At 43.7% G+C, this 17,828-nt stretch overlaps 1 protein-coding gene across 1 annotated transcript in view; it reads left to right on the top strand.

Moving 5' to 3' along the window:
- The window catches only part of LOC109296441 (potassium voltage-gated channel subfamily KQT member 1-like), a 186,046-nt gene that overhangs the window by 44,761 nt on the left and 123,457 nt on the right, over window positions 1–17,828 (top strand). The window contains exons 6-9 of the mRNA XM_019515851.1: window positions 8,467–8,577; window positions 9,742–9,837; window positions 10,630–10,758; window positions 12,789–12,948. Coding sequence (XP_019371396.1) covers window positions 8,467–8,577; window positions 9,742–9,837; window positions 10,630–10,758; window positions 12,789–12,948 — 496 coding nt within the window. The remainder of the gene's footprint in view (window positions 1–8,466; window positions 8,578–9,741; window positions 9,838–10,629; window positions 10,759–12,788; window positions 12,949–17,828) is intronic.

Genomic DNA, 17,828 nt, shown 5'->3' with positions numbered 1-17,828 from the left:
CAAGGAGAGGGGAGGAGGGCCACTGCCTGAGTTTGCATCCCTTCCAGTAACATCAGCCATAACCCCATACCCTCCCCACCACCACCATGGTGACAACAAGCAGCACCAGCATGACAGTCTCCTCCACCCCCATTTCGCTTCCTATGCTGAGCCTTCCAGTGTCAGGAAGAGTTGGAGCTGAGTGCAATAGCAAGGGAAATTCTAGGTAAGGAGGGGGAATCAGCTGAGTTTGTGCTTCATAACCCTCAAGTGTCCTGTAGAGCCGGGTCTCCTTCCCCAGAAGGCACTTCAGGGGAGTTGAGGTAGAGGTTATGGAGGCAATTGAAGGCAAGGAGCTGAGTCTGCTCCTCTTGTTGCTTTGCCTCTACCTGCTGAGGAGGGGGAAAAGGTAGCATCCACACATGCACCCACACCCCAGAAGTGAGGGGTAATGTGGTCTGGGATCATTTTGAGCTGGCAAATGATCCCACATATGCTACCTGCCTGCACTGCCAAGCCAAAACCAGCTGGGGCAAGGAAGCGAAACATATGAGCACCATGGGGATGCTGATGCATCTCTGCAGGCACCACGCCCTTGCCCTTGCTCCTCCTCAGCCTGGCACCAGTGGGAACATGTCCAAAAAGAAGTCCCCCTCTTATTCCAAAGCCCCTGTCCACCTGAAGCAGAGGCAGACCACCCTGGACCAGTGGGGGAAAGGTGGGTACATGGGGGCATATTCCCAAGATGAGCGAGGTCACCCAGAGAGTTGGGGAGACGCTTACTGTGAATGGCCAGCCCTTCTCCTTAGTTGAGTGGCCAGGGATCAGGTGGATCATGGTGCTTGTGGCCCCATCATACCAAGTGCCCACATATACCACCTTCAGCAGGATGGTGGTGCCATCCCTGTATGAGGCATGCAGGGAGTGCTTGAGGGAGGAGCTGCACAAGAGAGGCCCACAGGTGGTCTTACACTTCACCTTGGACATCTAGAGCAGCCGGGGTGGAGATCATGCTGACCTCTCCCTCACAGGGCACTGGTGCAACCAGTCAAGCCATTGGTGGGCTCTCCTTCAAGCCAAGGTGATGGATGAGTCCCACAATGCAACCGAGATCATGGGGGCCATGAATTGCTTGGTGCAGGGGTGGCTAACTGGGCAGGGCAAGCTTACCCACAGGTTCATAGTCACTGACAATGGGGCCAATGTGGTCAAGGTGGTGTGTGATGCCAACCTTGTCGTCTGCTTTATGGCACACAAGTTCCACTTCATTATCAGGGATGCCTTGGAGGGGGATAGGGCTACTGGTGATAGTGCCAGCACCACCAGCAAACTCACTTCCAAATGAAGGAAGGTTTCATAGTTTCATAGTGCTTGGGGTCAGAAGGGACCTAAACAGATCATTGGGTCTGACCCCCTGTCCTGGACAGGAACGAGTGCTGGGGTCATAACACCCCAGCCAAATATCTATCCAGCCTCCTCTTGAACACCCCCAAGGTAGGAGAGAGCACCACCTCCCTTGGGAGTCCATTCCAGAGCCTGGCAGCCCTAACTGTAAAGTAATGCCTCCTAATGTCCAGCCTGAACCTTCTCTCTAACAATTTGTGGCCGTTATTCGTAGTAACCCCTAGTGGTGTCTGAGGGAACAGAGCCTCACCCAATTTCCACTAGTCCCCCCTGGTGAGTTTGTAAATGGCCACCAGATCCCCTCTCAGCCTTCTGTTGCGGAGGCTGAATAGGTTCAGACCCTTTAGCCTCTTCTCGTAGGGCCTGCCCCACTGCCCCTTGACCATGCGAGTGGCCCTCCTCTGGACCCTCTCAATGCTAGCCACATCCCTTTTTGAAGTGTGGCACCCAGACCTGGATCCAGTACTCCAACTGTGGCCTGCCCAATGCCACATAGAGGGGAAGGATCACCTCCTTGGACCTGCTTGTGATGCATCTGTAGATGCATGACAAGGTGCAGTTAGCCTTACTGACTGCTTCCTGGCATTGGTGGCTTATGTTCATCCTGGAGTCAACAATGACTCCAAGATCTCTTTCTGCCACTGTGTTAACAAGAAGGGTGTTCCCCAGCCTATAGGCATATTGCTGGTTCTTTCTCCCTAGATGCAGTACCCTGCACTTGTCTGCATTGGATTCCATCCTATTCCCATCTGCCCACCTCTGTAACCTGTCTAGATCTAGCTGGATTCTGTCCCTCCCCTCCAGCATGCCCACCTTGCCCCACATCAGTGAATTTGGACAGTGTGCTTATCAGTGATCTGGATGTGTGTGTGGAAAAGATGTTGAACAGTACAGGCCCCAGGACCATGCCCTGGGGTACTCCACTGCCCACATCCCTCCAGGTCGAAAGCCACCCGTCCACCACCACTCTCTGGGTGTGATCATCTAGTCAATTTGCCACCCATCTGACTGTGTAGGCATCAATGCCACAGTTGCCTAGGTTTTTTAATAAGAATGGGGTGAGAAACAGTGTCAAAGGCTTTCTTGAAGTCCAGGTAGACAACATCCACCTCAACGCCTGCATCCAAGGACTTGGAGACCTGGTCATGAAAGGAAACCAGGTTAGTCAGGCAGGATCTGCCCTCAGTGAAGCCATGGTGGTTGCCCCTGAGCATTACCTCCCATGCTGGGCCCCTGCAGATGTTCCTTGATAATTTTCTGAAAGGTCTTCCCAAGGACCGAGGTAAGACTGATTGGCCTATAATTTCTGGGGTCCTCGTTTCTTCCCTTCTTGTAAATGGGGACCACATCGGCCCTTTTCCAATCCTCTGGTACCTGGCCAGAGCCCCACGAGTGCTCATAAAGCTGTGCCAGGGGCCCTGCTATGACCCCTGCCAATTCCCTCAGCACCCTCGGGTGAAGAGCATCTGGACTTGCTGATTTAAACATGTCCAGCCCCTCCAAAAGTTCCCTAACTAGGTTGTCCCTGACCCTAGGCATGGCGGTACCTCCCCTGGGTCTGTCTGTAATCCTAGCAGGGGAAATGTCCTGGTCCCTGTCCAGGAATATGGAGGCAAAGAATTAGTTAAAGAGGTCAGCTTTTTCATTTGCTGCATCGCCAGATTGCCAAGCCTATCCTGTAGGGGCCCCACGTTACCCAGTGCCTCCTTCTTACTCCCTATGTATTTGAAAAAGGACTTTTTGTTATCTCTAATTCTGGTTGCAAGCTACTTCCATTGGAACATGAAGGAGGGCAAGATGCTGTGGGACAATCAGGCAGAGCTGAACATCCCACAGCACAAGATCATGCAGGATGTGGAGACTCAGTGGAACTCCACATACCTGATGCTGAAGAGGCTGGTGGAGCAATAGAAGGCCATGCATAAGATGGCCTTCCTCAGAGAGATTGGGATCAGTGGTCCCCTTAACAGAGTCATGTGAGATACCATCTCCCAGATCTTGGTGGTCCTCAAGCCCTTCCTCAAGGCCACTGAAAGCCTCAACACTGGCAATGCCCTCCTTAGCCAGGTGATCTCTGTAGTGAACAGGGAACAAGCTGGTGCTGAGCATGGGGAAAAGCAGCCCTTTGCCCACCCTGTAGCCGGTGCTCCCTGCTGCAGCTGCTCGCAGCCTGCGCGGGGCTATCCTGAGCAGGCACAGGCAGCCCCACATGGGCTGCGAGCAGCTGCAGCATGGGGCGTTGGCCACAAGGCAGGAAAGGGGCTGCTTTTCCGCCTGCTCAGCACCAGCTTGTTCTCTGCTGGTGAGCAGAGGCCAGGGCTGCACACTTCCTCCCACCTGTACTGCGGGGCTGGGGGGCACTGGGAGTGAGGAGGTGCATGGGGCCTATACCAGTGTCCTGGGGCCATTGCCAGTGGGGCCCAGAGAAGGGTGGCAGGAGTACAGGGTCCCAGCTGGCAGGGGCTCTATGGAGCTGAGCTAGCTCCCCACTCTCCCTGCTTGTGCATCCCAACTCACCACCTCAGACCCCTGCCAGCCTGTGCCCTGCTCTGGGCCCCACCAATGTTGGCCCTGAGACATTGGTCTCAAGATGGTGATGGGGGGGGCTACCCATGCAGCCCTTGACAGCTTGCCAAAACTGGATAAGCAGCCCTCTGCCCAAAATAATTGCCCACCTCTGCCTTAGACCAACACGGCTACAATCTACACCCCTAGCACCTGTTTCTGGTCAGCTGACTGGAAGGAGGCAGGGCCCTGGACACACCTAAGCTTCAGGGCTGGGGCTGGCAGGGAGAGTTCTCTGGCACCTGCTGGAGAAGAAGCTCCTGCAGGAAAGAAAAGAGAGGCTGCTTACCTGTTGTTATTTGAAGCAATGGACCAAGCTGAGGTTGTAGGGGAGGAGGAGGCCTCATTGGGGCACAGTACCATGTCATGTAGAGGCCCCAGTACCAGTGACAGCGCACCTTAATGCACACACAGTCACACATGTCATAAGTTTTGCTTGTCAGCAGCTTGAGGTACAGTTTCCCAGAAACCCCTGCACCTATCTCCTTGAAACCTGGCAGGCTTCATGGCTTCAGCAGGGGCTACTGTTCATTCTTGCTGTTTTCATTCAAATCGGGAAAGAAATGACAAAAGTTATAGGCATTTTCATGATTTCCCCATTATAACCTATGGACGAAACGTCGAAACAGTGTCGAAACAGCGAAACAGTTTTGATGAAATGAAATGGAACAGTACTCTGAAACAGCAAAACAAAACATTGTTCCTTTGAAACAGCAAAATGGAAGTCAAAATGGAATGGTGCTGTTTTGCACAGCCCTACTGGCCACTAGACTGTTTTCCCACTGTGGTAGAAGAAATTAAATCAAAGCTGTGTTATAGTGGGGATAAGTATGGGCGTAATTGACAGCACAAGAGATTGTATAGAGCTTGCACCACTTTAGTGAAACCCCCCAGGTAACTTCTCCAGTATCTTCATGATTCAAACAGATTTTTGTGGCACCAGGTGAATTATAATGATACCAATGGAAGGAAAGAGATTTAATTTTTTTTGTCCATATGGATGTCCCAGAACAATGTACAAATGTTAAAAGATTAAAATAATCCTGCATCTCCTATTTCATACCATCTGTTCAGGCATTGGTTCCTCCCTGTGGTATATTAAGCCTTTCCATTTGAAGTAAATACAAAAAGGGGATCCCTCTCTTCTTGCCCTCCTGGCAGGGACACTCTTTGAAGCATTAAGTCACTTTTTTGGTTGTAAGGAAATATTTTGGAATTTAAGGCTTGGATCTTGCAGCCCTAAAATGGGTAAAGGCTGCAGAGTTGGGACAAGCTAATCAAGGTTTCTCTGTGCAAGCCTTTTTTTGCAAATATTTTAGACTAAAAATTGTTAGAAAAAATTGAGACTATTTTCAACTACAACATAAAAAGTTAAAATGTAGCTTAAATTGCATGTTGATGGTTTAAGATGTGTAAACGTGGAAATCAGTTTATTTTGTAAAGTGCCTTTATATTGCACAACAAACTCAGGGATATTTTTTGTCTTTAAAATTTGGTTCAAGTTTTGTACTAGAGAGAGACAAAGCCGATTTTTATCTTTCTATCTGTGTGAGGCACATGAAGGAAGAACACTGCTCAAATTGTTTTTAAGCTTTCCAGACATCTAGGACTCCACAGCATTAGTGAGTCAGGGTGCAGGTGCAGTTCACAGCTGGGAACAGTGACAAAGGACAAAGTGAATCATCCTCTCTCCCTTTTCTAATCTTCTGCAATGTGAAAACACAGATGTAGCGTTATTACAGAATTAAATTTGATGTAATTTTTACTATTTGAAACTAATCAGCTCTTTCACCTCCCTTTTATCCTCCTCCCCCCTGCCCAATAAAATAAAATTCTTGGTTGTGGTATTTGGAACTGTTATATCCAATAAAACCACAGGACTTTATTATAGGTGACAATCTGCCTACAGTAAAACTGCAAGCTTGCTGAATTTGATACAAATGTCTTGAGAGGATTTAAACACAAGAAAAAGGAAAATAAAAAGGAATTTAAAATGCAGTACTTAACTATGTCTGCCCTCTCTTGCCTTAAATGCTTGGTTGTTTTGCCTAGATTTAAAAGGTTCTGCAAATTTAACTGCAGAGTTATAGCAAAGGTTTGCTGTATTTTATGTGACCTGTTCTCAGCAACATTATCAAGGTAAAACTTATGAAGAAACATTTCCTGAAGGATTATCAGTCAAACAGAATTCTTGGCATCGGCAACTATTTTAAAGCCTTTCCCGATAACTTTTATTTGTGGGGCACAGTTGAATCTCCATTCTGTTGATACCTCAGTTCTGTCCTTCTACCTATTGACTCTTCTTTGACGTGGTCATCTATGACATCTTGCCAGACTCAGGACAAACAGCTGATTGCATCTCTAGTGGGTAACTCATTCTGTAACACTGATTTTTGAGTTACTTTACTAATCTTTCAACTTCAAATTCTCATGCTAAGCCAAAGCAATGTGACCTCCTTGTTCCCCCTCCTTCCTTTTTAAAACTATTTGATTCATTGAGGCTCTGTGGCTCTGAGCTTGAGAATACTTAGTAACATGCTTTGCTTTAAACATGAATAGCCCTGTTGCCTTCAATTAAACCAGTCACATTCTTGAAGTTGTGTGTGTTTGCAAGATCAGAACATGTGCAGAAGATGCCAGCTTTGATATGACGCAGTAAATCTGGTTCAAGAAACAAGTGTTGTTTTTTTCCCCCAAATAGCTAGTCATTAAACATACTCTATGCAGATCACTAGTAACTGCTGGAAATATATTCAAAAAATTCTGAGCAGGATAATGAAAACTGGAGAATTACATGATGTGTAATCCTTTCCACCTACTTAAATGTATTAATTAGATTACCCAGAAAGAACTCTCTTAAAGTGGCAGGGGAAAACTTCCTGAGACATGTCCAGGCACCTGCAAGAATCTGTCAGCCAAAAGCCTGCTGTGGGGATGGAAAATCATCTTTTCTTTCACTTCTGTGGTTATGGCTTTCGTGCCATCTCCCACAGTAATGTGAGGGTAGTTTAACATTACTGCAGTTTGTTTTTAAGTCCTGAGTGCTGGAGAACTCGGAGGAACAAGAAACCTTTCATAGGAAAATGAGAGGAAAAGGAAAGGGAGAAGACTGAGGGGTCATCTGGGTACACTGAGAAGTTCCATTGCCATTAAAGAAACATTGTGTTCATTTCCTCTGGTCCCCTGAGCCTAATCTGCAAGCATTTTGACATTTAATTTTTACTGCTGGTTGTTATCATGGTTATTCAGTAGTTTGTATTGGGGTATCACCTACTGACCCCAATCATTATTTAGGCCCCATTATGCTTGAGGCTACGTAGACACGTGGGAAGAAATTGCCTATACTGGGAGGAACGTATAATTTACAACAATAGCAGTTGCAGGGAATTTAGATGCTAAAACTGGAGTCTGCTAAGTAATGTTCATTATACTTGGAATGAAGAACCATTTGTCTTAATGCAAATACAATTTTTCAGAACTTAAGGATCTCAAATATTTGCGGTCCTTTGTCTAACAAATTTTCTTTTTCAGTTCATTACAATGCTGCCCTTGGAGGCTCCCAGGAGGAAGCATGTTCTTTCCATCTCTTTATCACTTTTAGCTTTCTTTGAAAAGCCTGTCAGCATAATTTTTGCAGAATATCAAGATGGCAATTGTACCCCTAAATAGCAGTATTCTTATAGCCTCTTTTATTACCAGTATGTATTTTGGCCTGTTTGAGCCAGAACTTTGGTTCAACAGGGCGTAAAGCAGAGGGGCAAAGACATGGGTTCAAAATCAAATATGTTTCCTTCTAAACATAGCTCTGAAATGGCTTGCATTGAGGAGAGAACGAAAAGCACTCTTCATTCAATGAGTGGAACTTTCCACTTTGAAAAGAAACCTTTGCAATGGTGATACATGGCAATGTAATGCCTGAGGCAGTACACAACATGAAACACCACTTGGAGTGGCAGTAAGAAGGGGCTTCACTGCTAGAAGCGAGAGCACAAAGAACAATTATACTTAAACACTAAATACTGCCTAGTGGTGCCTTTGTTTTGGGAAAGCTGGACAACTGAAACTACTGCATTTTTCTCTTCCTGCTATTGATGTTTTCTGGGGCAAGGGTAACGTGGCCTCTTGGCACAGTTGGGGTTGCATTATATGCCTCCTGCCTCCTGCTCTTGTTTCAGGTTGTCTCCAGACACAAGCAGATATGTCTGCACCAGCTCTGTTCTATTCATCTTTTCAAAAACTCTGCTTCTCGATTGTGAAGGAGTTACTTTTTGAAAAAGAATGGTACAAACTGAGACTCAAACATACACATCATTCCAGAAACAGAGGTTTAGATAGCCATGGGACTATCGTACACATGCCTTCAAGATCTAGCAAAGGAGAGAGGGCAATTTTTAGGCTGGCTTGCAAATCTTGGCTCTCTTGTTCCTAATGACTAAAAGGATCACTTTGTGTTGTGTTGTTTTCCTTTCATTTACACAAGATAACCTCTGCAATAAATCCTTTATCTTTGTGATGCAGGTAACAGTCACAACAATTGGATATGGAGATAAAGTACCACAGACATGGATTGGGAAGACAATAGCCTCTTGCTTCTCAGTATTTGCTATATCTTTTTTTGCTTTGCCAGCGGTGAGTGGGAGCTTGACACCAGTCTTCTAAGCCTGTGTGTAAATAGTATGCTACATGTTAAGTGATGCCTTTGGTAGAAAAATGTTCCAGAACATGCTATGCAGTTTATTGAATCTTTTAACTTTTTAATAGGCTTCAACGGGAACTAAATAGATAATTCCTAGCTCTAAAATAACATCTTCATCCATAGATCTCAAGGCACATTCCAAAAGATGTTAGCATTGTCCACATCTTACAAAGGGGGAAACTGAGAAAGAAAGGAGGGTAGGGACTTTCCCCAAAATACTATTATCAGAGTATTACTAATTGGCATCTCCTCATGCTGTTACCATAGGTGGATGTAAAACCCAAGTCTCTTCTACTCTGGGTAGGTCTATATTTTAACCAACAAATGGTAATGGTGAATTGAAATGGAGTGTGAAATGTATGGCCAGTGGGCCAGATCCAGCGGGGTGTTGTTCAAATGAGGTGAGACCTGATTATTTTGACCAAGTTCAATGCAGGTTTGTTCCAAGTGACACTCAATAGGTATTTACCCATAATACTCAAAGCTAATACTCCAAACTAACTGCTGAGTCAGAATTGGATACACCTACAGCTCCGCAATTTATTTCCTTAATTTATATCTACATTAAAAGAAATGTACTAGATATGCATATGTGTTAGCATAATATTTCCTTTAGTTCTCCCGCACTTTGTCTGACAGGTCAACTAAGCAATTCCTTTGCAAGTGGAGGAAGTAAGTTCAAGGGACAGGTAGAATTCAGTTGTGTGAGCTCTACATTTGCTTCTTCTACCATCACAAACAATTATCTTTGCAATATTGTAAAGCATGGCTATGTGTTCCCCATACATGCTAGCTGCAGACACGACCCTTAAGTCTTTTGGGGACAAACCATTTCCTGATTGCTATAAAGGAGTCAGTGAATTCATATGATTCCCAGAAAACTTTTAATATCTTGCATGATGGGATTGGATAAAAAGACTCCCTTCATAAGTGAGAAAAAAATTACTTAAATTAATTTTGATTATTCTAAAAATGGCCTTCATCTACAAGAAAATATTTTTATTTTGTGTTTTAAATATTTGTCCAAAGTACATAAGAGATTGCCCAAGACTAACCAGTACTTGTGTGTATGTGTTTTTTCTTTTCCCCTCCCCAAGGGGATTCTAGGTTCTGGTTTTGCCTTGAAAGTACAACAGAAACAACGTCAGAAGCATTTCAACAGACAAATTCCAGCTGCAGCTTCTCTAATTCAGGTGAGTATTTGAAGTGGGGCAGGGAAGGGCACAGGAAAATACAATCTGGTGGTCAAAACAAAGCACCAAGCGTTACGATGTCCCGATTTTAATCCAATATTGTTGCTGTCTTCCTTTTAATCATCAAATCTTTTTGCTTCAGTTTATGTTCTTGACTCCTCTGAATACTTAACAAGTGCATTCATGATACTGGTGCCATATATGATATGCTTCTTGCATTAAATACAAGGAACCAGCCTTGTCATCAGTAAAGGCATTTTTTTAATGATTCCTTTCTATATTCCCTTTAATACCATGTATATTCTAGATCATGGGATGAAAGGAGTTGGGCACATGTACATATAGGCACCACAGTTTGGGAGGGGGGTGGGGAGGGGGGAGCCTCAATATTACATTTTGTAATGTATGAGAAAAATGTCAGCTTGCTCATTGATATTAAAATGTGGCACAATGCAAGGAAAAACAAGTAAAGCAGGAGTACTTACTAGGTGCTAAAGGCTATTTCTGTTTTATGGTGGAAATTTGTATCACCATGGGATATGGATTAAGCTCCAGCTTCCACTGCTAATACTAAAAACAGCAGGCCTTAAAGTACATGCACTAAAATGAATATGACAGCTCTGAGCCCTTATGGGAGAGACTGCATTCTCTTTAACATGTTATTATTCTGTTTAGAACCCTTCACAGCTATTTAACTGGGTTAAAGATTTTTAAAATATGTTTGCATGTAGCTTTTCTTTAGAAAACAAGGCCTATTTGTTCACGTAGAGCATTCTTTGGTTTTTACTTTAGACTCTGTGGCGGTGCTATGCAGCGGAGAAATCATATAGTTCTACAGCAACATGGAAGATCTATGTTATGTCACCTGCTCAAAGTACAAGAAAACCTCCAGCGCCATCTAGCCCTAATCTGAGAAAACAGGTTAAAAGGAATTTACTGTGTTCTTCTTTTATTCTTGATTTTAAGTTGGTTGGGATACTTCAATAGGCATATAGCTGCTGAAGTGAATTCGTAGACTTTTGGACTGACATTTGCATACACCTATAGTGGGCCATTTAGTCCACTTTTTCTGTATCGCACCAGGATCAACTGAATCAACTTAAAACAACCCCACTGGAGGGATGTCTCCCTCCTCTCGAGTGGATGCACTGGTCCTTATTCTCCAATACCCTGTTCCTTATTTAGTCACTTGCACCATCTGAAGTGAGGGTGAATTGCTGTAAGGTGTCATCTGCTAATACTGTATACTTACTCTGCATTCACGTTGTACTATTGTAATGAGTACAGAAGGTGAAAAGCAGTTTAAATCAGTGCTTGGGCTCTGCATTTGATTTCTGATATATAATTTTATCCCATTTGTTTCAAGTGTTTAGTTTTATGGTAATTATTTGAAAAAGTGCCATTGGCAAATTTCTCTGCTTTTGACTAAAATAAGGTGAAACAGTAGTGGATAATCAAATCTAAGCACAACACTCTTATATTTGTTGTAGCCTTTTTAAAGTTGTTATTGATACCATGGCACAATGGGACCTCTACATGATGGGCCCTGCAAATGCAAAGGCAAAAGGCTGTCAAGGCCCTTAACACTTAGTCTTAAATAGATAAAATAACCACAGAAGGAAAAAAGAAGGGGGAACGGGCAGAAAGTGGTGAAGGGCCTTGTTCTGCATTGTACAACAGGTCAGTGAAGGAGTTGAGAAACAGCTCAGGTCCTTTCTACCAGTAGGGTGCCCTCCCATTTAGACTACACTGTGTCTTTTTTTATTTCTAGCTGTTTTTCCCCCTAATAAAGTATTAGATATTAATTCTCTGCTCTGTAACATTAATTGCATACTTAACAATTTTGTTGACTGTTCACTAATGAAGGAATCTGTCCTTTATGAAGAGTGTCAGAAGAGGTCCAAGTGCCACATAAGCTTTGCTTGACCCTTTATTTTGAGGGCAACTGTTGTGTATTGATAATTTGCCTGCGTTTCTCATCAGGGCAATTTGACTTTTGACTGTCTGTCTGGTTTCTCAGTTCTTAGACACTTACCTAGAGATATTTAAAAAATAACTTTCATGCATTTCTAATTTTTCCTTGCTTTACTTAACAGAAGTACCTATCGTGTTCTAGTCCTAAAGTGCTTCTGTTTTATCCAATAGCACCTGAATGTAGGGTTTAATGTAGTTCATCCTGAAATGACTTCTGCTGTTAGCTGGACCAGCTGTTTTTGTTCTGTGCTTTTATACAGCAGTACTTCAGTGTGTTGTTTTTTTTGTGGTTCTGCTTGCTTTCCCTGACGATACCATTTTTGCTAGCTGCTAAATTATCGAATTGGAGACTATAGTAGTGTGTGTGACTGAGATAGATATCCTGCCTCACCTGCTGCAGGATGCCACATAGATACCAGAGCTCCTCCAAGCAGGGTGTACATTGAGAGATGTTCAAAGTGAGTGTCTAAAATAGGGACATAGTGAGCCTCTCTACAGTATCCGGAGAACTAGCTGTAAACAAGCTAGCCTAGGTACTAAAAGAAGTCTAGAAGCATGGAACGCCACTTAAAAAGTCAGGTAAGATCAGCACCATACCTAGACTCCTGGCAGCCCCAGGTGAACTTGGACAGAGATAATGATGATAAAAATTTAAAAATTACCGTTTTCTGTCCAAGCCCTGGGTGGCTGCCCGGTTTGCCCATGCCTGTCTGGCCCTGGGTAAGATGGTTGCTGCTGTGCCTAGACTGCTTTCAGTGCCTGAGTCAGCTTGTTAACAGCTCTCTCAGTTATCTCTATTTAGTCGCTTTAGAAAATTAGACAAGTACTTTACTCTGATTCTAAATTTCATCTTTATAATTTACCTTGAATGAAGATTCTTGTATCGAATTTGAATCAATTCACTGATCTGTCAATCTCAAACGACACCTTTTTCTGTATTTAGTTATTATCTTATTATCCCATCATCATTCCTACAGAGTAGAAGATACAAAAGAAAAGGAAAACCTGGACGTGATAATGGTTCTACACTGATAATAAATTCTGGAGAGACAGCCTTCTCTGTTCCACAGATTACATATGATCACATTGAAAGAGAAGACAAAAAAGATGTGGCTTTTTACGTGGATGAACCTGGAGGTAATTTTCTTTTTGTTTGTGTTTAGTAAATATTTTTTGAAGACACACAGCTACAATAACTGATCTGACAAAGAGTCTCTGCATAAAGAATTTTAACTTTAATAAACCAAGGTATCTAAAAGAAAAGATCCTTAAATGACAGATTCCAAGTGGACACATTAAATTAAGGTTACAGACAAATAGACATATGTTGTGGGCATTTAAAGGATAAAGGATTTTTTTTTTTTTTGTTCCTTCCAGTTTAGCTAGTTGTCCATTTTAAATTTCTTGCACTAATATTACTCCATATTCAAATCCAAATGGAAAACTCAGCCTCTTAACCTATTTTTCCCTCAGGATGTTGTCAGAGCACATACCAGTAAACTTAACAACTTGAGCCCTAAGAAGGAAGCAAGTGAGAGATTCTTTATTCCTATGTTTATAGGACATGCAGATATGACTGTAAGGGGAACCACGTACATATCTTATGCTCATTTAGAGAATGTACTTTCTTACTGCCTTCCATAAAATACTGTGTGTTCCTGTACAACTTCTAAACAATTACTGGGTTTCACTCTTAAAATGATACTATTCTTGTGTTTATAAAATGCCTTGATGTATTCTTATGGTGAAAGTCAGCATGGAAATGTGAATATAACATAATATTGTTATAGTTGGTGAACATATTTTTAGACAATTGTTTTTTCTATCTGCAAACTACTTTTTGTTTGTTTGATTGGGGGCAAGGGAGTGGAGGGACAATAAGTACAATCTTGAAGATTACCAGAGGAAATGGGCTTCTGTGGTAGATGTGGTTCCAGAATGTGTGAAGTTCTTCAGAAGGCCTGCAAATCCTCACCAGGAAAAAATAAGAAGCCCAAAGATGCAATTTGGTTAAATACTGTGTTTGTTTGGAGGAGATATTTGACTGGGGCCCTTGGAAGTTTCCAGGAAATGTGAGCATCATCTTTTCTGAGGTGCCACTGGGGGACTTGTACATGATTTTTTTTTTTGGCAGTCTTTTGCTGTGATTTTGGTGTTTATAGTTTCCTTTTAAAATGTATTTGTTTCCACAGAGTGTGCATGGTACTCCTGCTGCCATGAACACAGTAGAATGTGATAGTTTCCTTGAATGGTTTTGATTTAAAAAATTACAAGCGTGAAGGTAAAAGGCAGGACAGGTTGGCATCATGGAGACTGATAGTTTCAAAGAGGCATAAGCTTTCATAGGTGGTAAAGCATCCAATGAAGTAAACTGTTGCCTATGAAAGCTTATGCCTATCTGAATCAGTCCTCAAGATGGTGCCTTCTGCATCACTTCAGACCATTGGCAGTGCTTAGGGGGTATACACAGGTGCATGTGCACCCCCTGAGAGAAGCACCACCAATACTGCCAGCAGCATCTGTGGGTGGCTGCCAACAGCTGGTGGAGCTCACCACCCCTTGCCCCTCCCCCGCATCTCCCGCACCACTGCTGTGGCCACCTGTGGGAGTTCCCTGCTCACCGCTGCCATGCCCTCACCGCCGTGCCCTGCCAGCCTCTGGGAGCATGCGTTGTTCATGCTTCAGACTAACATAGCTAACTACAGGTCTCTGCTAAAGACCTTGTTACACATTACAGGTAGCATGTGCTAATTTAATTGGTGTTAAAATTGGCACATACTTTGAGCAGTCACATGGTGACGGTTAATACCCCCTGTAATGTTCACTTATTGACCTGGTGAGTAGGGGCATGGCTAGGAGCCAAGCTGCCTGTGGGCCTACTCGGCTCACCTGCTCTCAGGGGAGCATAGGTGGCCCAGCTTGTGGATACCTGGGGTCTGGCAGGCTCCCATCAGGCCTGCCAGCCCCTACCTTCCTGCAGTCTGGGTCCCCACTGCACCCTGCTGCCTGGATTCAGCCCACTGCCCCTTTCTTCCCAACCCTACCCCAAGGAAGCCTAGACTGGATCCACCACTGTCTCCCAGCTCCTGGGGCTCCCTCCCTGTCTCTCAGGGTTCCTCCTTTGTTTACACTGGCCCTTGTGAGACACCCCTGCCCTTGTGTCCCCTGGATCACCTGCAACTCCTGGTGCTGTCCCAGTGCAGCAAGCAGGGAATGGGCACCCACCTTCTGCCTTGGCCAAGACACCCACACAGCAGCCAGTGGCGGTGGCAGGTGGGTTTCCATTCCGTGCCTGCTTCCCCAAGAGCTGCAGGAGAAATGGCATGGGGATCTGGGAGAGATGTATGGGGGGAACCCTAGGAGCTGGGCTGAGCCTGGAATGGGAGAAGACGGGAGATTCTTACCTTTAGAAGTTCCTTTGGCTGTCTCCACTGTCACTATGGGGGAAGATAGAACAGCTGGGAACAATGCCTCCTGGGATACTGGAGGGACCACTCCACTGGCTTTGCGCCTGTGGAGTAGTCGCACATGACTGCAACAGAAGCTGCCTAAAACCAGTTAGAGGTCATCCCTGTTGGAAGAGGATTATGGCTGTGCTGCTCAGAGGACTCTTAGCATGTATAGACGATCCTCGCCATTCGCAGGAGATACGTTCCCGGGATCCCCGTGAATGGTGAAATCCGTAAATAGGGTATTGTGTACATGAACACAGTCTGCGTTCATGAACGCAGTGCCCCGGGCAGCTGGTGGGGGTGGGGCATGGCTCTGGTGGCAGCAAGCGCACAGCTCCCAAGGAGCTCTGGTAAGTGTTTAAAGTGTATTTAAAATGCAGGTTCGACACTTGTGAATATTTGAAACTGAGAATGCTGAACCCGTGAATACTAAGGCTTTCCTGTATGAACGCTCCTGTTTTTTAAGGGCCCTTAACACGCAATTAAATTAACCTGTAACAATACCTCAAGAGGTCATGTGGCTTACTATGTTGCATAATCTGCGAGCTAACAATTTGGATGTTCTTTTGTTTTAGCTGTGATGGTCTAGGAATTATGTGAGAGGCAAGGATTTTTTGTGGGGTGATACCTTTTTATTAGGACAACTGCATGGTTGGTGACCCAGTGAGGAATACTTTGGATTCAAAAACTTGTCTGACTTTATCTCATCCATGCAGTTTTTTTACAATAAAAGATATCACCCCAGAAAGTCCTTGACTCTAGCGAGAAACAAAATTTCAGCTAGGGAACTGTAGACATAGGGACAGACATTCAAAAAGACTGAGCCTGAATTGATTCAATCTTTGTTGGTTAGTCTAACTTGCAAAACTTGACCCAATTTGGAGGTGGATAGACATTCCCTTTTCATTCCAGAAATGCAGGCACCTGCTTGCAGTGGTTCAGGCTAGAAGCTGAGGGGTGCTAGACCAGCACTTCCTTCCCTTCCATAGTGCTGAACGGTGGGGTGGGAAGAAAGAAGGCATGGCCAGGCCCCAGCAGGGCGCTCTGATTAGCTCAGCAGGGAATTGATAAGAGTTTTTATCATCCCTAACTCTGTGTTTATCACCCGTTAAGAAAACAACACAGGGACATTATCAGCTACCTGTTGATTCTGCCTTTGTCACCACACAGGCCAGAGCCAGTATGTGGTCTGCTAGCTAATACACAGACACCTCTCAGCAAGACAGAGGGTAGGAGGGAATTCCTGCTTTAGCAGAGAGTGGCAAGGTGTAAGTGGGGAGAAGCCTGCCAGCCTCTGCAGTTGCAGCCAGGGAGCAGAGAGGCGGGGCCAACCCTGCTGTGGAGCGGAGAGCCCTGCCCAGACAAGAGAGCATGTCGGAATGCTTGGGGAATCTGGTTAATCTTAAACCAGCAAGGAGGTTGGGGCAGAAATTGCATAAACCAGTTTGACCGAAATTAGTTAAGGCTGATTCAACCAGGTTTATCTCAAACCAGGTTCAGCCATTTTCAAACTGGTTTATGTGCACTGAACATCTGTTCTGTTACAAGTTTAAACCAGTTTCTCATCACTTAAACTGGTTTATGTGTATTGTCTGTCCCTAGCCATAGTGGCATTCTGTTGTCTCCTGGGACATCTTGATAGACTGTTTATTTTATACACAATATCTAGACAGAGAAGCATCTGATCAGTAGTTGCTGTAAATGAATGCCATCAAAATCTTTATCTTTTAACTTCTCGAAACCAAGTTTTATTGAGGAAATTAAAATTGGCCTGCTATCTATACTCATGATGCAGCTGAATTTATGCTAACTAAAAATATACTGTGTTGATTTTTATAAAGATTTAATTCATGTATATATTGATTTTTTTTATATTACTTTGAATTTTTCTTTTTTGATTAAATTTTTCACTACTTTTTTAAATCTTTTTTTTTTACCCATCTCTTGTTTAGTTGAGGTGGAGTGTTTATAACATAATATATAATACCTCATTAATTTGATTGCTGTTCACTGCTCCCCTACATTTTTGCAAGCCTGGGAGTTCTTTTTTTTTTTTTCTAAATGTTGCTTTTTCTCTGTCCTTTGTATTATTTGTCTAATACTTCCACTTGTGGAATATTGTGTTTTAATACTATCTTCACTTGTTAACTACAGCTCTGTAACTTTACCTGTGTACCACTGAATTGTAGATTTTGGCATACCTTTAGAGAGATCCTGGTACTGAACTATTAGTCACAGTGCCAGACAAAAGAAAAGAATGTGCAATTAGTAGTACTAATACTTTAACCCTTTATATTCACAAACAGCACAGATACTGGAAAAAAGAAAAGTTTGTGAAGTCTTTGTGCATTTCTCTGCCAGTGCATGTTCTGTTAATTTAAACAATATTCTTTAAACATTCACAGTTTGTTCAAGCAAAGTTCTGTGTCTAGCAGGTAATCTATCGAAAGACTAACAGATTGTTGTGCCAGTGGATAGTAAAAGCAAATTAAGCATTGTTCCTTCCTTCTGCTAGGGAGAACAACTAAAGTTCTCTAAAACTCTTAGAGGCAACAATGCATAATA

The sequence above is a fragment of the Gavialis gangeticus genome, unplaced genomic scaffold, assembly GCF_001723915.1.
Source record: "Gavialis gangeticus isolate Ggan-Ray unplaced genomic scaffold, GavGan_comp1, whole genome shotgun sequence".
Lineage (NCBI taxonomy): Eukaryota > Metazoa > Chordata > Crocodylia > Gavialidae > Gavialis > Gavialis gangeticus.
This window is presented reverse-complemented; position numbering and strand designations above follow the sequence as displayed.